The sequence below is a fragment of the Oreochromis niloticus genome, linkage group LG6 (genome assembly GCF_001858045.2).
Source record: "Oreochromis niloticus isolate F11D_XX linkage group LG6, O_niloticus_UMD_NMBU, whole genome shotgun sequence".
Lineage (NCBI taxonomy): Eukaryota > Metazoa > Chordata > Actinopteri > Cichliformes > Cichlidae > Oreochromis > Oreochromis niloticus.
This window is the reverse complement of record NC_031971.2, coordinates 17,549,107-17,573,554: the sequence shown is the minus strand read 5'-3', so window position 1 is coordinate 17,573,554 and position 24,448 is coordinate 17,549,107. Positions and strand designations below refer to the sequence as shown.

Genomic DNA, 24,448 nt, shown 5'->3' with positions numbered 1-24,448 from the left:
GAGGGCTAATGAAGGCCACAGCCGCTCTCATACATGTTGATGCATTCACAAACAGCACCAGACACTGCAGCTTTTCACTTAATTTACACACACATTTACACTTCCAGCTCAGAAATTGGATGGGACATTGATTTTCTGTTTGAAGGAGGGGGCCGAAATGCACATATTTTGCTTGATGTCAACTAAATCAACCATAAAAGGTAAATTGGATTTTTGTCCAAGGGTGGTACTTTCAGAACCAGGGTTGTCGGTTCAACTTTTAGTCTGTAATAGACTTCACCTTTCTCTACAGTGACAGTGCAGAGGAGTACTCGGACAGTCTCAACAGCCTGCCCCCAGGGACGTTGCCTCACAGACAGCACACTAATAGACAGGTTGGTCTGCCCTTGTCTTTTAATTGTTTTTGGACTTAAAAAGGAATAAAGATACAGTCAGAAGTAAGCATCAGCTATTTCCTGATCACTGCTTTTTTGTACAGATTAACATTTTACTTGGATTTGTGTGAATATTCAGCCTTTAAACGAAACTGCCTACAAGTGAATTAAATTACTGAAGGCCTTAGTATACAATGTCTCTCCTTGGTCCTAACCCTAACCCTAGTGTAAATCGGACAAGCTTGCCATTTCTTTTAGTAGTCTTCAGGATTAGTTCTCCAGGTCTCTTGAAGGACATTTGAAGCTCTTCTTTGGACGTTTGGTGTTTAATGTGCATTTCCTGGCTCTGAGGACGACAAACCATGAAAGAGCGTCTACGATGTTTTGCACATGTCTGTGGACATCCACTGTTGTATCTCTCTCCTGAGCTCCTCTGTAAATACTGATTAGAGTTTGAATCAAAATTTTCAAATTTGTATGTTTTTGGATGTAAAAAAGTAATACTTATCAAATAATATCTAGAAGGTGTAGGGAACACTATAGGTAATTCAGAAGTGATCGAAAACTGCAATTCTTCAAATGCCCACTTGAGGGATGTTTTACAAAAGGCTTACAGCCTGATACATAAAAAGAGTTTTAGTCTATTTTCTCTGTCTGACAACAAAGATAGGTATCCCCAACATTTAGTTGTACAAAAAAAACAACAACAACAAAAACAAAGTGTATCAGTGTTTTTTGCTTTTTTGTTTTGTTTTTGCTAGCCAAAGTTAGCATCGCTCTTCATTGAATTATTGTTGCATCATACTTACAAAACTAGCCCTGCAGTTCTAGCATTATGTAATAACTTTGTAACTCCATCCTGAAATAGTAGCCTGCAAAGCAGTGGAGTGACGTCGCAGTGGCTATCCATCCATCTTTTATATACAGTTTATTGTCTGCATAAATAATTCTTGGGGCCTCTGTAACTACTTTTTGTGTTGTTTGAGCCGTGCTGTACTATTCATCTTTAACTGGCTATCGCTTTATGTCTACATTCACAAAGACTTTCCTAGTCTTGTGACTGGGGAAGCCTTTGTGAATGCACACCACGAAATCATTAGGCCTGGACCCTTGCACTTGTCCACATCAAACCTCTTCACAGTGGTACATGGCAGATCCAAACCCTTGAGAGAAAAGTCCGTCAAGAAGAGAGACGAAGAGAGAAAGAGAGGGGCCTTAAAGATGTGCTGCCTCCTCTCTTCTCCTCTCTTCTCCTCTTTTTCTCGTTTCAGCAGCACCAAAGCAAAGTAGAAAGTAGAGAGGAGATGGTTGTTGTGAATATAACCTGGGAGCTGTCAGGGCCCTTATCTCAGATCCCCTTTAGTTTCCCCAGTCCTGATCCTCTAAATGTGCCCATCAGCTCCTTCTGGGCTCATCGCTTTGACAGCCCAAGCCCCTCGCAACGTAGTATGTCACAAACCAAAGGGTTCATCTACCCTTTCCTCTCTGCATGCATGATCAAAACTGGCACTGATCAAATCCTACCTGTCCCCCATACAAAGAATGTAGGCAGAGAGCAAGGAGTGAGGTAGGGGGGCCCTTTCTTTGATGTCACTACAAATGATGGTGCAGTTGGGAGTTGTCACAAACACACATGCGTACACACTTTTGCGTACAAATGACTACACTCTCACACACACCCGTCACACCGTAGGAGTGAATCAGGGCTTTCAGTTGGTGATTGAACAAAGGCGGCATTTGCAAGCATCTGTCAGAAGTAATATCTGTGCTGAGAGGTGTTCAAGTTGGAGTCGGTTGAACATGCTCAGGTGAATTATTAAAGCGCTGGGTGATTTGTCTCGTCGCGTTAAGCTGCGCACACTCTGTGATCATGGTGTCGTTATGAGCTGCATCTTAGGAAGAGCAGCATGTCAACTGTTGTGTTACATTAAACGGCTGCTTTTCTTCATTGTCACTGGGTTTTCTGTTCTTTCAGTCCTACAGGTGTTCGCCGATGTCAAACACAGAAGCACCAGCGGCAGAATCGCACAGAAAACAACCCGACGTTCCGGCCCGAGGTAGCACAAGTTTTCCTTTTGTGAACCCATGCTGGATTACAGAAATCTAATCAACTTTTAATTGAAGCAGATAGAACACTCAGTGTATTTACATGCTGTCGATAAGAAACAAGTATCTGAGAAGTTAACAAGCTTCGTTTTTTTTTTTTCCCCATAACTCGGCACATCTGAATTGGTTAAAAATGGAAAATGTTAATTATTCAGGTTGTTAAATCCATCACAGCTTCCACTTTTGCATACACAAAGATGCATGCCTGTTAACTCTCAGCAGTAGCTTCTAAATTGGGATTTTGAGGTTTTCTGTGCACTTGTCAACTCTGAGGCGGCTGCGTGTACTTCCTCCTGTTAGACGATAAACAGCGTGAGCCGTGGGAACGCGGGACAAGAGGAGAGAAAAGTCGGCAGAGGAGGAAGAGGATGCTTGTGAAGACCCAGCGCTGCTCCTCCTCTTCTCTGCAGCAGCGCATCGAGTCTCTACAGCGTCACGTTGACATACTGCGAAGTGCCAGGAAAGATGCTATGCTTTCAGCCAGAGATCTACAAAGGGCCAATGAGATGATCACAGCACAGCTCAACTCCCTCACTGAGAAGCTGTGCAGCAGCAAGCAGCTCACGCAGGTAACTTGGGAAAAACTGGGAGACGAGTTAAGGGAGGCGAGCTGGTTGTAAGTGTTAGGAAGTTTCTCTTTTTTTCCCCCCATCTTTGTCTTTCTTTTGTATTTTCTTGGGGCTGAGAGTGAAGCAGTAGCATGCCCTTATCATGCTTAATAAGTGTGGCTGACAGGCCTACCCTTGTCTGTGGAGGTCAGAACCACAGGGCAGTAGAGAGGAGGAGAATCTCACACACTCTTTCTCTCTCTGACTCTGCCATCGTCTCCTCCTGCTGAATGTTTCAGCGAGCCAGTTCTCCACAACAATCTTTGTCACCAGCAGTTACTTTTCTCCAAATATGAGCAGTCGTGTTCGCAGACACACACACCCTCACACACTCAAGGTGACTACATCCAGTGCCACACACCTTTTAGTTATTTAGTACGTGCCTCCAGGTAAAAAACTCTTAGACTTGGTAAAGAGTATAAATAAAACACCAAGAGCTTTGGCCCCTAAACAGTATCTTTCCTGCCAGGTGCTCCTTGTACACATCAACTTATGTACATACACACACACACAAACACACACACACACAGCAACACCTTGACAGACAGAGTCGTTAATCTGGCAGGCAGAAACTTCTTTTGGTGAATTCAGACACAGCAGCAGCCAGCAAAGGCCCACTGGACTCTTGATTAGGTGTATGTGTTCTTGTCTGTATGTCCGTATATTTACTTTTCACTTACTGTGGAATAGTACCGATGCAGTATATTACACTTGCCCACACGGGCCAGAGTGCAGCCCTCATAGTGTTGCTACCTGGGAAGTGGCCCTTCTGCACCCGCCGAGGCATCTGATTGCTGAAGTCCAACGAGACCTTAGACTCAGGCACAGCAGTAAAGGCACACATGTACACACACTGTTGTGTGAGTGAGTGGACAGAGAGGGAATTGTTGTCTTCCTGTTTGTTTCCTCTTTCCTCCTGCAGTATTAATGCCACTCCACCTGAGAAAGTTGGAGCCGACTGACTGGCCAAAGCTAGGTCTTGTTGCCCTCTCTGCAAAGGCCAAGAGGTGATGGACTTTGGGCTTGTTCCAACCGGTCCTGGCCAACTCTCTAACTAAAACTCTCTGCTTGTAATTGGCTTAGGACAGCCTCCACAGGGGCGATCATGTGAGAAGTAGCATGGCAGTTTCACAGAAACTTGTTTGTGTTGCTCTGTCTCCTGATCCTTCGCCATTCTGTCCTTCTCTTGTTGCTCCTTTCCTTCCCTCCTTCCATTATTAAGTCATATCTTCTCATTTTTTCCCCGTTCTTGCTTCCCCTCTCCACTTCTGTGTGTTTGGTTGCACGTGAACTCTGGGATGTAAATGTATTCTTAACTGTATCATTTTGTTGCTTGGATAAGCCTTCCTTAGTCTGTCATTAATTCCACAGATGCTTTACTTTGTGGCACACTGTGACATCCCCACTCAAAGTGTGGAGTTGCCTTCCCTCCTTTAATGTTTTTGGGGCAGGGATTATCACAGGATTATCTCTACAAATGTAATGAACTAAGAAAGCAAAGCTCCAAACTTTATTTAAATTAATAATTAACAATAGTATAAAACCTATTGCACAAGAGGTCTGGCCAGAAGAATGACTATGTAATTAGGAAATTTATGCAGTAAGACATTCTTAGAGTTTCAGTGGTTTATTCATGTTTAAAAATTCCTTTTAGCTACCGTGTGCACAACAGTTTGACTTCATGCAATCATATATATGTCTTTGGGCTTGCAGCTGTTTCAGTCTCTGCTAATGACTTGGAACAGCATCAGTGAGACCACTGCTCACAGGAAAGAGAGACCGGTGTCCTCTCTCCTGGCCTAATGGAACTACCAGTATATCACGCCTGTGTCAGTGTCATCTCTCACCAGGGCTGAAAATGGCCTGTGAAATCAAAGCTTGTCTTACTGGAAGCGTCATCAATGTCTGTCTTAATTCCTGCACTATTGCCATTGGGGCCACAGCCCCGCTTTTATTTTGTGCTCCTCCCGCTTTCTCCCACCCTCCCTGTGGATGTGGCATGTGCATCTTCAACAGAGAGGAGGAAACCTAAAACAGGAGGGATTCTATTAAAAGGTGTCAGCCAGCAACCAGATATCAATAACCTCCGTGTATGCGGAGCAGAGAGCAAACCCATGGGATTCTGTGGTTTCACTTGGGTGTGTGCGCACGCCTCAGTGTGTGCTCCAACATTTACCCTATGTGTGCAGCGCATATCTTCATGTATCACGTCTCCTGTTTTTGCCATTAACCATTCATGTTTGATATGATACCAAATCAGCTAATTGTGGCAGCATTGATTCAAACTCACAGTAATAGGTTTGTGGCCCATACTTTGTTATAAGAAAGAACCTGATTTTTGCTCTTCTCCAGCACATGCATGTGGTTAAAAGTTTTTATCTCATATAGCGTTCTGAATCACAGAGTCACTGTAAATTGTATGCATTCAGTTAGTTGCGTTAACCTTCATCAATCCAGACTCAACTACTGACTAAATACTTGATCTACCTCTTTTCCAAAGTGTGCTGCGTGATGGCTTTATTATGCATGCCAATTACAGTGAGAATTAGGCTCTATTGACTGGGCAACAGCATCATTTGTCTCCTAATTAGCATAAAAAAGACGTTTTATCGCAGACAAGATGCTAAAGGAGAGCTTGCAGCTCACCCGTGGATAACACATACAGTATTTTAAACAAATTGTGTTTGTTCTGTCTTTGCATTTATCATATTTCTGAGGAGTGGATTTAATATAAAGATGTATGTTAGTCAGAGGAACTCTGCCTTCTTACAGCAGTAAATTAGGTTTGCATTATAAGGGAGAAAAAACTGGCTTTTGGTTTGATGTAAAGCTTATCAGCTCATCTAGCAGAATATCAGTCGCCTTTTTCACCCTCACCATCCAATAATACAAATCTGTGTTTCTTTGGTATTTTTAATAGCAGTGCACCAAACTTTTGCTTCCAGTTGCGGCATCATCACCAGCCTAGCTAACCAATTCTGTCTGTCGGTCAAACCCGCAGAAGCTGACCTCTGACCTGGCTGGTGTGCAGCAGCAGAAAAAGGTTTTGGAGATGGAGTTGGAGCAGTGGAAGCAGATCAAATTCCCCCCGCAAACTACAATACCACCAACAGCACCAGCGAACGCAGAGTGCTCCTGCCAGTGCAGAACCATACCTGCCCCGGCTAACCCTGCCCTCCAGGCCCTGGAGGCTGAGGTCAAACAACTTCAAGCCAAACTTAAGGTTAGCAGTTCTAGAGTTAATGAATTGCCCTCACGGTTGTGTTTTTTTCATTGTGCATGCCTTATGAGGTAAATCTGCTAATAGGATGATGGTATTAAAGATGGTGTTCTCTTCCAATTTTGTGCACTAAGAAGCTTGAGTGCTCGAGAATACCACGAATAACAAGGAAAACTTTGGGAGTATCAGTGGTAAAGGACTGAAAAAATGTATCTAGAGAAAGACTACATCCACTTTCTGCTGTGCTGTGGTAAATCAGGGAATATGAAAATTTCTTTCATTTTTCTTTCATTCTGTTACTTACCATGTTAACAATACTGAATTTTACATATATTTACATCACTATTTCTGAGTCACTTTAACATTTCACTGGTTTGAAGCACTTGCCGTCCTCGAGGAGTTTAAAAACTCTCAACAGAAACTCTGTCAAGGTTTTACTTTCAAGTTGTGCTTGATTCTGAAAAAAACAACAAATTCTTGTGCCTTTCAGTTTACACTTAACATCACTCGAAATTACATTTGATTTCAGCGTGAATTAGCATTTCCTGTCATTTGATCTTATTTCGGAGTGCCTGTCAGAAAGATGAGAAATGGGGAATAACAGCAGAGACATGCCCTACATCAGAGGGAATGAGGTGTGAGTGGTACCACAGTATTATCACCCTCTCAGCAGCCTGCTCGTCAGTGTCACCGCGCAGATTGCCGCTGTCGTTACACACGCCTGAGAAAGTCATGTCAGGTGACAGCGAAAGGGAGAGGCGAGGGATGCGCCGTGGGGGTGCGTGCGCTGAGCGAGTACGTTGTCAAGTGCTTCTACTGGGAGCAGTTCCCACAAGAGACAAGGGCCCTTTAAACCAAAGTGAACTTGCAGGTTCAGATATCCATCATGCTTATAATCAGAAGCCGACCTGTCACCGTGAGCCTTACATCTATGTTACTCATAAAGAAAAGAGTAAAACTCAAAAGGTTATAATTTACAGTTTGCTCATTAGCAGGTCAATTTATTTATTTTTATTGTTAGTGTTCTGGGGGGTTTTTTCTTCTTGTACTTGTCTGTTGGTCATTTTCTTTATTCACATTCCTGACTAAAATAAATTCACCTCTCCAGGTCTATAAATTGTTATTTTTACTAATTACTCCCCTTATCCACTTTAAATAACACAGTTTTCCTCTTAACCTCTTTTAGCACCTTCCACCCTCCCACTGTAACTATAATGAGGAGGCATGCTGTGTTTGACCTGTCATCAGCTGTGTCGTGAAAACCTTCCCTACCCCCCAATCACATGCACATTCAGACACATTAACAAACACACACACACACTGTGTGCCCTCCCCCCAGAGTGCAAGTGCGGAGGTCACGAGGCAGGTGGCGGCTAACAAAGCCCTGCGAGGCCAGCTCCAGGAGAAGGAGGACAAACTCTGCCAGCTGCAGGATAAGTTAGTTTCCCACCTTTTGTCTTCATTAGTGCTACTTCCTCCTTTTTGTGTTTCTTACTGTTGTCTGCAGTCCAGCTCTTATTTTTCCTACTTTTCTTTTTTTTTTTTATTCCTGCAGACCTCTCTGTCTGTCTGTCTCTCAATCTCTCCGTGTCTGCATGTTTGCACATCCTCTGCCGCTCTCATCTGTAGTGTTTGATTCCACCATGTGGCAGCTCTGTTGTCTGCCTCGCTTCCCTTATACTGTACATGCTCCTGTGCCTGTGAATCATTTGTGAAATTATGCATGTTCTATTGAGCAAGTGTGTGTGTGTGTGTTTGCGTGTGTGCATGTGAGTGTTTTTTGTGTCATGTGGTGTGGTGTTGCTTACGTGGGTAGCTGATGTGGAATGCTGATCAAAGCAGCGTATTGATTGTTTGCGTGCCGCAGGAGGGACCATTTTGGCCCATGACACTAAAACCCACACAGCATCACTTTGGCCTGTGGGCCACAAGCCCCAGTGAGTTACATGGTTCACCTACTGTAGCGCCCCGCATGCATTACATAGTCATAATGCATATGGCTATAAACAATTCACTTAGGGAAACAGTCATGGTTTGAACTTACAAGGCACATATCATCATTCTGCATTACGGATCCCATATTTGAACTGAGAAAAACGTACAAAGAACAACTTGGCTTTCCTCCCTCTTGTTCTCTTTGTCTGGTATGCCGTGTCCTCTGCCTGCCATTCTCAATAATGCATCCAGGGCATGTGTACAATCACAGCGGATATGTGTTTGTGTGTGTGACCAAAGCAGGGAGGATCACAGCCAGGCAGAGCGAGCATCCCTCAGCTGCGTTTCTGCGACAGCCTCCTCCAGCTCTTGTCACACACTCACTCACGCATACGCACACATAACTTGCCGTATCTTCTAGCCTACCACTCCATTTGCCTCCATGGAGGGACCCCTTCTCAGAATGAAAGACATGTCTAGACGTCTCTGAAATATACATCTCAGCACACACACAGGGAGCAAGGCTGCTTCGCCTAAAAGAAGAGAAGGGGGGGGTAAAAAAAAGAAAAAAAAGAAATGAATTTCAAAGTACACCGGCATGTCCTCAGTCAATATCCGGCACTATGGCCCTGCCTTATTTATGAAGCTGCTTCTTTCATCTTTAGCCCTGTTGTCTATCAGCCACATGAAACGTCCACCCGCACTTCATTCTTAACAACATACACAGAAATGTGCGCTCGCGCTCACTCTTACGAACACGTACTTCAGACCACTGACTGTTATCATTACAATACACGCATGTTTGATGAACAATATTGCCAACAAGCACAGAACAAAGGGAACAAACGTGTGAGTGATCGGGATATAGTTTGAGGCTCTCTTTCTCTCTTTCCACTAACACTCATAAATAGAGATCACACGCTCCAGCAGAAGCTCTATATATCCTTCATTCTTTTTTATCCTCTATTCTTTCTGGGGTGTAGAAGAAGAACATCTAAAATAAATGTTGTCGATCTAATTGCCATTAGCATTGGGGCAGAGGGAGCTGGTGGGGCTCTTATTGCTGCTCTCACTCTTTAAGTCAACACCAGACAGTCATCTGAAAGGTTCAATATGGGTTTTCTCATTAATGGCCAAATCCATGGGGTAACCAGCTAGCGCTACTCGCCCCCCCCCAACAAAGTCCCCAGGCTAGACTCCTCTCTCATTTAATTTAATGTCACTCCAATAGGACAAGCTCACATTTATTTAACCAGTCTGCCCTCAGGCACTCATCCACCTAGGGAGGCAGGGACATTTACTTACACGAAAGCATTTGCTCTAGCATTGCGTCATCTGTTTATTTAAAACACACAAGCCAGGATGCATGTGGGAGCTAAGAGATCTACTACATCTTTGATATAGAAAAATACAGCAAAAACCATTTAATTAACTGCATCCTTATGATCTTTATTCTATTTGTTCCAATTCCCCGAGGTGCAGACAACCATGAAAATAGCTTTTATTTGCCTCTTATGAAAACAGAATAAAACATGCTAACGTACTGAGACCATTTAAACCGGGTGTCGCTGCAGAATGCGGGAATATTAATCATGTCAATATTGCAGGTTATTGAAATAGGAAGTGACAAGTCGCGTGTGTTTTGTTACAGTTCAGACGCTAACTGCTTACAGTACATACGCACTGCTTCTCTTTAGGGAAGTATCGCCGGCACAGCACAGCACACGAACAAACAACATTTCTTAGAGCGTATTCCGTTCATATTACGTCTTTCCCAAGCCAAGTTCCCCCCGGCCAATGTGTTTTTATATGATTGGTGCAACGCTGAGCTGAAAATAATAAACATTTAAGTGCTTGATTAGGCTTTCAAGTAGTGTCGCTGCTGATTCAAAATGCCGTTTGTCAAAGAGGACTCCCCTGTCACGCTTAGTGCGGCATTCCCTGCCAGAGCACTTGTTCTAATATATGCCAGTTAGAATTATATATGCATCCCTATTTCACCCCCCTCTCCACTTACCCAAGCAGCATGCCAGTGTATTTAGTTGTCATAATGAGCTGTCATGCCTGATGTACTGCACAGGGACACTGTGCCTGCCAGCTTTGCGTGTGTGTTTTTTGTATCTGTCTCCGCGCGTATGTGTGTCTGTGTTTGTCTGCGATGCAGAGGCTGTGCCTGTGTAGCTATCTGTGAAGAGTCATTTAGGCGTTATGCCATATGTTGGTATTTGCCTTCATTTGTGTATGTTTTTAGGCTGAGCCACACAGAGCGAGATGTGAGCATGAAAAGGCAGCTGGTGGAGGACCTGAAGACACGACTCAAGTTCCTGCAGGAAATGGAGAAAAGTTACCGGGGACAGGTGGAGGAGCTAGAAAAGAAGGTGCTCATCGCAGCTCATCATTGCATCTAATTAGTTTGAGGCGCTTCGGCAGAGTGACAGGGGAAAAATGGGCATTGGCATACTCAGCATTTCCCATAGTCCAAAGATTTTGTCTCCTGGAAGACTAACGGGAAAATATTTCAGTGCCGTTAAGTGTACTTATAAAAAACATGGTTGCTAAGGTGATTTGAATGGAACCTTAGGTGAATATATGATGTGATTATCTCATTCAAAAGAGAAATGCAGTTGCACTATGTCCTTGTTCAGCTTTTCTTTTTTTTTTAAACAGGTGAAGACTTTATCAGAGGAGGCCAGCAACAGAAAGGCCCTAATCGAATCCCTGAAGAGAAGGCTGAATGTGGCAACAACAGAGAAAAGCCAGTACGAGGCCTCCTGTGCAAAACTGAAAGAGGACTTGGAAAAAAAGGTTGGAAACTGACACGCACTCAGTTTTCACAAAAATTGTGTTTTCTGTAACATTTGCAAAGTTGGACTACAGTACAGTTCGGATAATCTTTTTTTTTTTTCTAAGCAGCCCTGTAAACAATCACAGATGAATTCTCTTCAAAGGCAGGGTATAGAATATGATATTGGATCACGTTTTTAAATTATGCAATTGTTAGCCGAAAGAAAAGTTTTAGAATTTGTGAAAATGCCACTTCTATCCATGTACATCATATCCAGCTATAAAGTTTAAGCCCTTTTCTTACATAACATCAGAAAAGGTTAATATTTTATGTTTTCGCTTTAACAGCCTATAATCACTGGATTTCTGACAGTGAATGACATCACATTAAACATTAAAATTCAAAAGTGAAAAAACAGAGGTGGAATTTGTTGTCTTAGATGGCATTTATAGTTCTGGTAATATTAGATAGTCTTATTATATATTTATTTGTGGTAATACCAACTTGAAAATCAGTAAGTCACAAGGAGACACCAAAGTCATAAATGTCAAAATCCTACACACAGGGGCTTGAAAGCAGTTTCCACAAATGTCTCACAGACCAATGTGGATTCTCTGCTTTTTTTTCCCTAAAACAAAAAAAGATTGTTTGCTTTCAGCTGACCACTTCTGCATGCTCTTTTTCTTCACAGGAGCAGCGCATGCATGCCCTACAGGCTCGTGTGGGAGCTGGTGAACAGGCTTTGGCTGCACTGGAACAGACAGCCACTGAGCAAATGGAGGGGTTGACCCAGCAGAGCTCCCATGCCTTGGAAAGGGTTCAGAGACAGCTAGGCCAGGCCTACTCCCAACTGGAGCAGCTACATTCTTTTATCAAGGTACTGTGTAAAGGGATAAGGGATTAAAACCCCAAAGTCCAGAGTTTGTATACTCAAAACATCGTTCTCATCTTAAATCAGTAGCCTATGGTTTGGTGTGTTTGCAAGTTCTCTTTCTATAAGTTGTGTTGGAAGGCTAGTGTTGCATTTTTATTTTTCAAAAGTTTAATTTTGAGGATATGGTACACTGATCCATGTAAATTTTAAAAAGAACTGCACCAGTGCCGGCTCTCTGTTGAAACATAGACCCGCTGGAAGCAGATGACATGAGTGTCTGCCGAATGTTGATTGGTTGACCATTGTTGCCAGTATAGACCAGGGACCGGTGGCGGGGATCAATGGGAGCAGGATAACTGTTTTAAAAACTTTAAAGATCAAAAAACAGCATGGAAAGCACAGAAATTGGCTGCAGTGGACACTTTTCATTGTTTTTAACACCTGACTTCACTTCAGCTCTTCTATGTTATGATTTTGCTCTTCTCCGTGGCTGGCTGGTGGACCAGCGACAGCACGAACAAGAGTGGCCCACAGACCCGTTGTACCACATGTTTTGTACACAGCTTCCATCTGGCAACAGATGGTTTCTACAGGCAGACAGGCCATCCCCGGGCTGACAGCTGACAGCGATTGCACTACTGCTGGGCCATAAATTCCAATTCAAGGATCACCTGTATGCACAGCACCTGCAAAGGGGTCTCAACTGTGTGGCAATACTTACAGTTTCTCAAAAATAAGGACATAGACAACAACATGAACAGAGGGGGCGATGTCTATGTCAAAACGACTGACTGAACAATTTCCCTGCATTAGTTAGGCAGAATCTTTATACAGGACAGGTCATCCACTTACTGAGCTTGGCTATTCCTGTGACAAGATAACTATTTCACATGTCTACCCTGGGATCCTATTTGATATTTAACACACTTTTCTAGTCTCTAGCACCTGCAGACTAACAAATGTTTTATGCTACACCAGTCATTAGCACTTCTGAGAAACAACAGAGAACAATTTATCAACATAAACTGTTGATAACGTACAAATGAGTGTGCTGGATGCACACAAGGAGGAAAATATGATGGAGACCTTTTGCTTAAATATGAGTAGCAAATGCATCATCATTACAAGAAAAGATTTGGTTATTAAAATCTCTTGATTACAAGAAAAGAATGAAGATAAATCTGAAGCCTTTCAGTTTTCTGCCCTTGTACATGTGTACAGTGAATAACACTGTATGCGAGTGGATTGAGTCACACTTTTATTTCTTCTGCACTGGCAACAGCCATAGCTGGGGGCATTGTGTTTTCTCAGTGTCTGTCCATCCCTCCCGTTCTCGTGAGCTCGATATATCTCTTCGCTTGGAATCGAGGATGAACCGATTATATGTTGGACGTCCAAGGTCAAGGTGTATGCAGCTGGAAAAATGTCTGTAATTATTACAGTAAACAGGATGAAGTTTCACACAGATGTTTGAAAGGATAAAAATGACTTGATGACATTTAATATTCAAAAGGTCAACGGTCACCTGCTTTCTGGAGAAACAGTTTTCTGGCCATTATTCAATTCAGTATTAACTCAGGAACAGAGGAGGAGATTGCATCAGTACACAAGTCTTGGTCAGATGCTAAATTGGCGACAATCTATGTATTTAGTTCGATTTTGAAACCTTCAACACGCCAACTTAGCTGTTAACATTAACAATAGATTAATGGGGTAGGAAGAAAATCCTTCAGCACTTATTTATATAGTAATATTTATTGATCCCAGATTCAAAGATTTCAGGGCAGTCTGGGATCTCCATGGACTACCTCTGGTGTAATGCTTTGCTTGTGGGAAAAAGATGCTTATTGTTTGTATTCAGAGGAACACCTGTCAAGGATTCAACCTAAGAACTAACTAAAACTGGTGAGCTGATTAGCAGAGCATCGTGGTATAAAACTCATACTTGTTGAAAATAAAACAAACCACTCGAGATAGTTGAGGTTTCTGCTAGACTCCTCTCTGTTCAGTTATTCTGGGCATTTTCAGTTGGAAGAATATCCACAATACCCTGCTGGAATTGCAGACCCCACTTGGCCCAGAAAGGCCTCGGAAAGTTCCAAGACCAGAAAGACCGTTGGCACTACCTTACTTGGCCAGCCATCGCCACATCCAGCTCCCCCGTAAGTGTCAGAAGATGGATGAATAAAACTGGAACATTGCGTCAGTGCAGGCCACCACTCTAAGAATACTGCATGCCCACTGGGAACAGGCACCATTGTCTTTGTCTAGACCTAATCCATCACCTTGAGGTGTGTTTCAGTGTTTGTGTCAGTCTATGTGTGTGTCTGCCAGAGAGTGATAAAGACTACCCATCAGTTCTGTTCAGCTGACGCCTGTCTGTCAAAGCAAGAAAGGGCTTGCCAGAGATTGATAGCGGTGCAGTATTTTTGCACACACATAAATCTTGTGCAAGATTATTGTCACAGTTCGGTTGCAATTTTGTATTGTTTTTGTCCTTACAAGCAAGAAAAACAGAATTTTTAACTTTTTCTTCCCGTTTTTGCAAACTGTGATTTCTTTTACGCAGCTAAGCCTTCATCCTTTCCTCTTGTGTGAATTTACTGCCTACACACACATACAAATTCGTGTAGTGCCGAAGACCTGCCTGCATGCAAAGAGAAGTTGCATCACATGCAAAAGCTTGCACATATAGATGTGCATAAAAATACAGTTCATGCTTGTGTTACTCGTCTCCTCCATTCCCATAACCCCGAGCTGTTGGGGCCATTGTGGTGTTGTTGAGGATTCACATCATTGTTTGTCTCCCCCTGGCTCTTGTGATCCCCTATAAGAACACCAAGCCCTTTGATTGGACTGCCTGACGTCCGGAGGAGATTTACTCTTGTCATGTATTGATCAGGACCGGAGGGCTGCACATGTGTGTGAGAGTGTGTGTGTGTGTGTGTGTGTGTGTGTATAGATGTGTCTGTTTGTGCCTTTATGAGCTTGTTTTTTTTGTTCTTTGTACCTGTGCGATGTGTGTGTGTCTGCGTGTGTCTGTGCCTGAGTGTGTGTGTGTGTGTAGATTTTTTTATTGTGTGCCAGCAAACCCTTTTGGCCCCTGTGCACGCCCCAGGCTGTAAGCACTGCTCTTGAACTGCTAAACAGTGGCCCTGCATGTAGTGACTTCTCCACAATACACAAACACAGAGGAGTTTTTTCTTTTGCAGAATACAAAAAGTACAATTTTTGGCCAGTCATCCCTAAAGATTTTTTTTTAATATACATATGTTTTTGTTTTTTTAATTACTTTAAAATGCTGTCAGGCTCAGATATGGAGGAAATCGGAACAATAAATAAAAAGAGATGTGAGAGCCACATATGACTTTCATATTCTGTGAAACAGGCTTCTGCAACCTCATTCAGGCTCATAGGGTATGTAATAAACTGCTAAATAGCAGTTGCTATTATCAGTGGGTAGATGATCCAACAAAATTAGAGCATTTCTCCTCTTGCTCTGTTCTTTTTATTTATAAAGGGCCCATTGTGTGCTCATGTGTGTAAATGCTAATTCAGTGGTAGTTTATTATCAAAGAGGATATCTTTTAGCTGCTCATTTGATCCACATCTCCATGCCCTGATCCTCGTCCTGTCTAAATTGGCCCTCTGGCCATACTGTTTGTGGTACTCGCCAGGCTAAGACCTCTTAATAAACACACACACACATTTTTCCATCTGTGTATTTCAAAGCTTGTATGTGTGAACGCTTGCATTCGCCAGTCCCAGCCATCTCTCCCAGAGTCAAAATGAGTGATAAAGTCACCCCTTAATCTCCTTCTGGACGATTCCACACACAATATTTACGGCAATTGAATTTAACCCTTGACTAATGAGTGAATATCTGTTGGGCTGTAAATATAAGAATAGGATGTCCAACTGTTAGTTAATGATGTGCATATTCCCTAAGGCTGAATAGAGCTAAGATGACCTAAATGAACTGAAGCTGGCTTCCTTAATAACTAGCGTTTATGTCTTCTGTTCATCATCTTGAATATTTATATCCATATGAAAGTAGAGGCAATTGTGGCGGCACAGAGGTACAGGGGTTAACACGGTGTTAGACCTGCGATATACTGGCAGCCTATCCAGTATATCACAGAGCTACTCCGCCTCTCTCCGTGTGACAGCTGGGATAGGCTCCAGCCTCCAAGCGACCCTAAATTGGATAAGCAATTAAGAGGATGGATGGATGAATGGATGGATGCGCTTGTGAAAATAATTCACTAATGCTGCATGTTGAAGTTTAATCAAGACTTTGTCACACTGTTTTCTAGAAGTGCAACTGGTGAATCTGTACTGACACCTCACACTTTCACTTTTTAACTTTTCCCCGAAACATTTAAACTTACTTTTTTTCACTTGAATGGATTTACTACATTATGATCTTCCGTAAAGACATCCCCTTTATATTTCTGAATGTTCAGTGTTTTGCTAATAGACCAGAAGCATTATGTCAACTGCAAGCCTTTAACTACTCTCTCAGCAGTCTCCAGCAGGGACCACTTCTGGTTTTGTAAACTGCACCTGGTGCACCTGTGTAAAGTTAAGACGGAGAAGTGGAGATTTTTTGCGCAATTCAGCGCTGCTCATGTGTGATTACCAGTGTTACTTTAAAGCCCTTGAGTGTTTTCTGTGTTTGTACTTAGGTTTGTGTCGGTGTACGTGCCCCGCGCTTCTTGTTTGCCTGCTTGTGTTTTCTGCCGTCCAAGAGGAAGTTGTACTTTGTGTTTCTTTTTTATTTTGTTTTGTGTACTGCAAGTTCTCCTGTCTCTAGCTTTCCCTCATCTGACCATCTATTCCAAGGTCAGCTTTTCAGCGGGCTTACAAGGGAATGATACAGAAGATTATTGCCTCGATCAATAAGCTCAAAATGAAGCAAAGGGGAGTTTACTTTATTGACTTTCTCGTGTACAGTGGCAGTTTTAACATTTAATTGTCTCTCTGTATTTAGAGCAAACTCCCATTTAGTGCCCGACAACTGTGCCATCGCAGGCCTTCCTCGTCTCGCTTGCCTTTCACTTGGGCACCATTTGAAACAGCCCTTCATAGCTTAATTATTAACAGTGTTATGCTGCCCTGTTGTACTGTGAGACATTCAGAAAGCAAATAAATAAATGAATGGCTGTATTTTCAGTAGCTCCCTGTCTTTCTCTCTCTGATGCATGATTCTCTGTCTGTGGAGAATTTAGCAAAACTTGGGGTGCGTTTGATATCAAAGCTCTGTTCCCTCAGCTTTCAATCGACAGGGCAACAAACCCTCAGGTCCACATTCCTACAGGGGAGCGTGAGGCGAAACCGAAGAGAATCTGAGTGTGTCAAACTCAATATTCCTCCATAATGTACTAGGCCTCTCTGGCGCATGCTTGATCAATTTCATTTATTCATCTGCCAGGCAGAGCTATCCCTCTTGTTTTTCTACATCCATTTCATCATCCTCTTCTTTTTTTATTCCTTTTTCTCCTCCCCCTTCAGGCCCTGGCCAGTGAAATACTTTTAGACGTTCAAGAGGTCAAGCAGCAGTTGATGAAGAGGAGGAGGTTGAGGCAGGCCAACTCTGTGGCAGCAAAGGGCGGCCTCTCAGCCAAGTCTATGATCAAAGCCAAGTCCATTGCTGCCTCCATCCTCAATATGTCAGAGAATGATCTCGCAGACATAATGGAAACTGATCAGGTAAGCCCAGGAGACTGTGTTCGCGATTATATACAAATTCTAAGTTCAAGAATTATATCAAGTTTAGGATTGATTAAGCCCAGGGCATTCAACATACCTGTGATAGATTTTTTTTAATGCTGTAAAATTTTGAAACATCCTCAAAGTTTTTTTTGTTTCTGTGCGTGTGCAACATGGATTGGCAAAGACAGTATGGCATTAATATTGACTTTGGCTTTGGGTATCTTCTTTGTCAAGTAAAGCAAAATTAGTGTCAAAGAGCTACTTTGCTCTGTCTGCTGGGAACAGAAACTATAGATTGGCATCAGTCTGAAAAGAAGGAAAGAGGAGAGAAGTAGGTGCCATCTCATTTCATTTCATTGTCCAACAGTGTTTAACTTTCCTGGAAATGTCTGCTTGTGTCTGACCTCCTCTCATTGATGCGTAGATAGAGCAAGTAAGCAATCCTGGACAACTTTTTAAAAAATGCGCAGAGGCATGTCACTAATAAGTTGGGAAGTAGCAACGCCAAAGCGAAGACTCCATGTTTAAAGTGAGTGTTCAATCCAGGCAAGATCAAAAACCTGTCAACTCCTGCAGCACATATCAACTTGATATAAGATTTAATAATGGCACAAGCTGAGTGCGTACAACTTTTTTCCCACTCCTTTCAGGTAAAAGCAGTCATTGAACAGAAAATTCCTTGTTATTGAGTGTTGTCGGTTTTCAGAAGTCTTCCAGACGCTTTTACAACTTGGTGGGCCATCGCTCCACCATAGATCACACCCAGCCATGTCATCAATTAGCAGCCCTATGTTACAATCAGCCTCACATCCCTGGGGACTTCCTCCCATCTATCACAAGATGAGAGAGGGCGCAGCAGACACTTACTCACACTTGAAACCAATTTTGGCCCTTTGCTGCACAGCTCCACCCAAGAGATGAAAGGGAACAGTTTCTCACTTGACAAACAGTCCCTTTCACCAAAGCTTTAACCTCTATTGGTAAAATCACTCTTTTTCTCCTCATCGCCTGTTTTTTTCCACTGCATTTTTAATAGTGATGGTTTATGAGGAGCTATTTGGTGCCTTAACACGGGTTTGTTTACCCCTTGTGTCTGTGTTTATTAAAGGATGTAAAAGGTTAAAACTTTTACATACTGTAGAAAGACTACAGTATAATGTAGTCTGTTGTTCACTTGAGATAGTAGGTACAGTTCAAGGAAAAAACTTTGTGAAACCTTTCTGCTTAAATATGGCCCAAATAACCATCCAGTCATTCCCTTTTAACTTATAAAACTAGACAAAGACAGTCCCATTAAAGAGATGAAAAGAAACTATTAGATTCAGGAAAAAGGTACCCAATATTAAATTTGTACAAGGGAAAAAGTACACAAATCTCAGGAATTTGTGGGCTGTAATGATAATCAGGTGTTTCTATTTAAAGAACAGGGAGTTGTTGTTAATGTTTATCATGCTACAAAATGATCTTTAAAGAGGGACATAAGCAATCCATAATTGGGCTGCCTTTGTGCAAATGAAGTCCAACACCACCAGGAGTGGTTGACCAACAAATCATTCCAAGAGGAAGCCTTGTAGCAGTCTAGGAGGTCACAAAGGATCCCAGGGTAACTTCTAAGCAACTAAATGCCTCATTAGTTCAACATTGGTTCATAAAAAAGTTCATGAGTGTCGTGCCAAGAGAACTCTAAACAGTAATGATGTGCATGACAGGGCTTCAAGGAAAAGGTAACTGCTCTCAGTCTAAATATTTTGTTCGCCTGCCAGAAAGCTGGTTTCACAATGTTTTCTAGAAATTTGAGGCCAAAATAGAACTTATTTAAATGCGAATGATGTTCAGAGAGAAGAAAATGCAGAATTCCAGTGTAATCTCTGAAATGCGGCGATTGTGGTTTGGACCTGCTTCACTGCATCTGGGCCAGGATGGCGGAACATCATTGATGGAGCGATGAGTTTTGAAATAAATCAGCAAATTTTAAAGGAAAATGTCAGGACATCTAAATCTCAAGAGAAAGTGGGTCATGCAGGAAGACAGCAGCCCCTCAGCACACAAGTCATCCCAGCAAAGAATAGCCAGAAAAGAATAAAGATGATTTTTGGATTGAACATGTCAAGGTTCTGTCTTTTATTGAACAGAACCTCAAGCAGAAAGTTCATTTGGGCAAACATGAGCGAGGCAATGAGCAAAAGTTGCTCCAAGCCATTGTTCAAGAATGATCAGGATTTTTATTTTCATTGCGTTCTGTTTTTTCACTTCTTGGAAAATTGGACTCGGTTATACAGAAAATCAGAAACCAGCAAAGTGTTCACAAACCTTTTCCTTCAGCTGTAAGGCAAAATCTATGCAAAAGATTCCTAACAGCTTGTGGTTATTAAAACAAATCACTCTATATCATTATCCGCAATCTGAACTCACTTGTGACAGAGTACTGACTCGTGATTTATTTCTTTAGCATTTTGTAAGGGCAAATGTTTCATGTTATTTGTTTCTGAAATATGCTCCTTACTCGGTAAACTCTGAGGAGCGTCTCCACAATCTTTTTAGATTGTGAGTTACTCATTGAGCTTGAGGACTGACATGATGTTACTGTATCAGGATGTCCCAGCAGTGTTCAACAAGTCCAACACATAGCAAGTGTATTCATTTATTCACTTAGTTTTGCGATACCAGTGAGCTGAATGAGAGTTCAGGCTCTGTGGGATTGCTTTTACTTCTCTTTTTTTACTTTTAAATGAGAACGCTGCATTGCCAACAGTTACTTTCTTTTAGTTTGATGTCTCTTGTCAACAATATTTCCAGAAGTTTTCAGCTTTGGAGGGCACTGGTACTTCGTTTTGAAATCGATACATTTTTGAATTTCAAGTGTTTCAAATTTTTTAAGTGAATTATTCCTGGTTGTATTTACAATTTCGGGGGATTTGGGGAATAGATGGCCTTCTTGTAATGACCATCATCTTTTCCAAAGCCTACGCATTTTCTGTTCTCTAGAGAAATAATCTTTGTTCACTTGTTTCTGCCTTAAAATTGTCAGTGAGCGCATTCGTCGCTGTATACACAAATGCGAGTTTTAACTCGGCTGTGCAAAGAAGACACATAAATAACAAAGATGGAGAAATGCTCAGTTCAGATGGAATGAAAATCAAAATCTGAGCTAAAAACCGTCTGGCTTGTTATCACTACAAAAGCCAGCACCTTTGATTGTGTGGGAGCAGATTAGTGCAAATGGAATGGGGGGGAATCTGTAAAGAACATCATTTCTACTAAACATTATATACAAGTTTTGGAGAGCATATAACTGCTCTTGAATGAAGACTTTGCATGTTTTTAATGAGAAACCTAAAGAAAACCTAACCTAATTGCTTACAGCCAAAGAGCGGCAATTATGTCTGACCCAGCTTTTTTTTTTAAACGTCAATTTCAAAATCAGCATATCAGCTAAATTTCTAGATGTTATTGTACCAATTCTGTTATATAATATGTAGGGCTTGAGTAACGTGTAAATCATACAGTTTATACTGCATCCCATCTTTAGGAATGTTGTTTTTTCATTTATTAATTAATATCAATATTCACTTCTTTCCTTCTTGGCTACACATAATTAAATGAAACACACTTATTGCACGCATATTTACACACTGCTGTCATCCTCAACACTCTTACTGTCCACTATCCAGTTCGCTGTGTGCAACAGAGCCTCAGAAAGGCCCGAGCAGCTCCACGCTCCCTTGGCAACTTGTTGTGGAGTTAATGATCCAGATGTAATAAAGCTATAATTGCCAGGCCAGTTTGTTTTGCGCCTGATATTGGATGGAGGGTCAGTGCTTTGTTATGTATTTATCAAGGGCCAGCAAGCGCCCACACATTTACACGCAAACACTTTCACACAGTGCATACATGCGTTTTACACACAATGTTCACCTATGCTGTGAGACATTTTAAGACAGCAGTCACAAAAGGCCTCTTTTTCTCATTAATATAAACACACATACACACACGCTTGTTATGACCTTGCTTTCGATGTAGGTGTCTGTTTCCCAAGCATCATTCACTAATTAGGCAAAACAAGCGCTATCACCAGAGACCTTATATAGGGTACCAAACAGCTGGGGATCAACAGGAAGAGATACAGACTTGCAGACTGTTGTCATAGATCCTGTGGTATGTGAATGCTCCCTGCCATCATGTCAAGGTTAGTGGGATAAAGTGTGCAGTGAAATGAAACATGTCCAGTACTAAAATATATCCTTACAGCGCTTTCAGTAAGAAAAAATCAAGGCAAGCTGCTTTGTTAAAGGAAAGTCTTGATTATCGTGAATACATAATTAAACAAAGGGCCAGCAAATAAAACAGTGAAACCATCCTTTAATATACAGATAGATTTTCTGTTATCTTCCATGGTTCAGAATTTTTGTATTTATTTGTCTAAATTTAGAGGATATTTGTAATGTAATTGTCTATAGGAATGATGTCAAATGTAAGACCCAGGGGCCAGAATCGGCCCAGCAAAGACTTCAATCCGGCCCCCTTGATGGCTTTGGAAAATATAAAGGAGGACATAAATTTTTGGATTTAACTGTATTTTTACAAGTCTTTTAGATTTTCCTGTTGATAAAGCCATGAAAGCTTTATTTAATTAATACTGTAATTACATTGAAAGAAGAAGTAAAAAGTGGACACATAGAATTAAGGTAACTCCAACTCACATGAAACAGTTTTGTACCTGTTAGAGCCATTCTGTAACTGCAGGGACGTCTTCAAACCCACACACACACGTACTCAGACTTTTCTCCTCCTGCTCTTCCTCTTGTATCCCTGCGAGCCAGCACAAGTCTCGCCACATCTTGTCCGGTGCCACTTTGGATTTGAAGTGAAGAGGAAGCATAGGAAGCTCAGGAGTACGTGCTCATGGCCATGTAGTTCCTTTTCACCATGTTCATTAGCACTGCCACTCTCTTAGGTCTTTACACATGAGTAGTATGCAGAGGTATGCTGGGATACCTTGCAATAGTCTCCACAATGCTTCTTAAAGGTCCTAACTGGTGCAACTGGTGCTACATTTCTGTCCTTCGGCAACAAACGTGTTTCTTTGTAGAAACATTATACCTCAATAATGTCTGACGTGACATTTTTACATACAAAATGTAAATATTCCTACAATTTAATGAAGGTTATCTCTCAACACTTTTGATTCCCTGTCCTATGATCTCTAAAAGAAAACATTGCTGAGAATCTCCTTTTGTGTTTACAGGGGACGGCAGATTGCTCAGAGTATCCCAGAGATCAGGAGTGGCTGGCCCATGTAAACCACATTCTCCAGCAGAAGGTCAGTCTCACCTACTTGCAGTAATGATCACATAACTTGTTGTTCCTGCACAGGCAGTGCAATAGTCACAAAATAATATATATTAAATATATATTATTTATTTATATTATTAAATAATTTGCACATTAAAAAATATATTTTTTAATGTGCAAAAACACAAATGCTTGCTTTAGTCCCACTTAATTACCACTCACACTTTAACCTGTTTACTTTATATAAGTAATTCGTGGTTACTGCACAGTTACTACTGTGTTCGAATAAGTCATTACCTGCAGTCCAGACAGGCCTATTTTCAGTATTGGTTGCAGAGGGAATTAAAAAGACATTGCAGAAATGTACTTGCTAATATGGTTTAACATAACAAACAAGTACATGATTTATTTCAACAGAAAGGCAATTATGTATTTTCCCAACCAAAGCAAGTTTGTTTTCCAGCCAGCTATCAATCCATTTCCTTAACCCCTTTTCTAATTCATGATCACTAAGGGGCTGTATCCCAGCTGACACTGGGCAAGAGGTAGGGTAGTACTAGTAGTAATTATTTAGTTATTATTTGCAAGAGCTTGTTTTGTTAGTGGGGTTAGGTTAACTGGTGATTCTAAATTGTGCATAGGTGTGAATGTGAGTGTGAATGGGTGTGTGTCTGCGTTGGCAGTGTGATAAATTGGTGGCCTGTCCAAATTGTACCCTGTCCCTCGTCCTATGGTGGTTCCAGCTCCCCGCCACCCTGAATTGGATGGATGGATGTACTGGATGGATGGACTCTGTCTCCATGTTTATGAGTTTCATGGATGGATTGGATTGATTAAATTAGATAACAGAGAACCTAAAAAAACGTGCATTCATGCTGTAGGTTGCTGTTGACCTACAGTAAGTTGAGCTTTCTTTGCCATACTATCAAATATATGTAATATCTGGTCCTAGCTTACTTTGTTACTACATAGTTGTTTGGGATAAATCAGCAGTAGCCCAGCAAGAGGAAAAGTAAACAACAAATGCTCGTTTAAAGACACCCAAAAAGTGAGCAGGATGATTTGGCTGTAAAAATTCCTGTCTTCCAAACATCACAGATGTTCTGTTTTGAATTTTTGAGTTTTGATAAAAACTCACTGTGTAAGATATTCAAAGGGTTTCATTTCAGTGCAATTGTGCATCATAGTTTTTGCTTCATTTTTGTTTGTTTTTAATAAAGGCTGTGTCAGATAATTGGAGACATCCATGCCCTCAGGTGTGTCAAAACCTTTGGCTGGCACTGTATATGTTTTTGAACATTTATTTATTTATTGACTAAGGCGTTTTATTTATTTATCTATGATTAATGTGGATGTTTTGGTGTCTACGTTACAGTTTGGTTTAGCCAAATGTGGCGTCATTACTTGTCAGTCTTCAATGCTTGAAAAACAAAAATTGGCCACCAAATACAGTAAGTGGATGATTTTGTTCCCACCCCAACGATCCTGCTCAGCCTCTGAAAAAAAAAGACAATAATGCAAAAGATAAACAAAGAAAAG

The 24,448-nt window shown here is 41.6% G+C and overlaps 1 protein-coding gene and 1 long non-coding RNA gene across 5 annotated transcripts in view; both read left to right on the top strand.

Moving 5' to 3' along the window:
• Positions 1-24,448, top strand: part of cntln (centlein, centrosomal protein) — a 90,674-nt gene that overhangs the window by 51,797 nt on the left and 14,429 nt on the right. For 3 of the 4 annotated variants that reach the window (XM_025907649.1, XM_025907650.1, XM_005456975.4), the window contains exons 17-26: positions 293-374; positions 2,350-2,431; positions 2,781-3,049; positions 6,090-6,311; positions 7,648-7,745; positions 10,495-10,621; positions 10,911-11,048; positions 11,720-11,905; positions 17,417-17,614; positions 22,863-22,937. In XM_025907649.1, coding sequence (XP_025763434.1) covers positions 293-374; positions 2,350-2,431; positions 2,781-3,049; positions 6,090-6,311; positions 7,648-7,745; positions 10,495-10,621; positions 10,911-11,048; positions 11,720-11,905; positions 17,417-17,614; positions 22,863-22,937 — 1,477 coding nt within the window. The other variant, XM_025907651.1, reaches the window with a different exon arrangement.
• LOC109202461 (uncharacterized) lies at positions 17,729-18,629 on the top strand. The gene is made up of 3 exons (XR_002062380.2): positions 17,729-17,948; positions 18,042-18,146; positions 18,268-18,629. It is a non-coding gene; the product is annotated as an uncharacterized LOC109202461 (long non-coding RNA).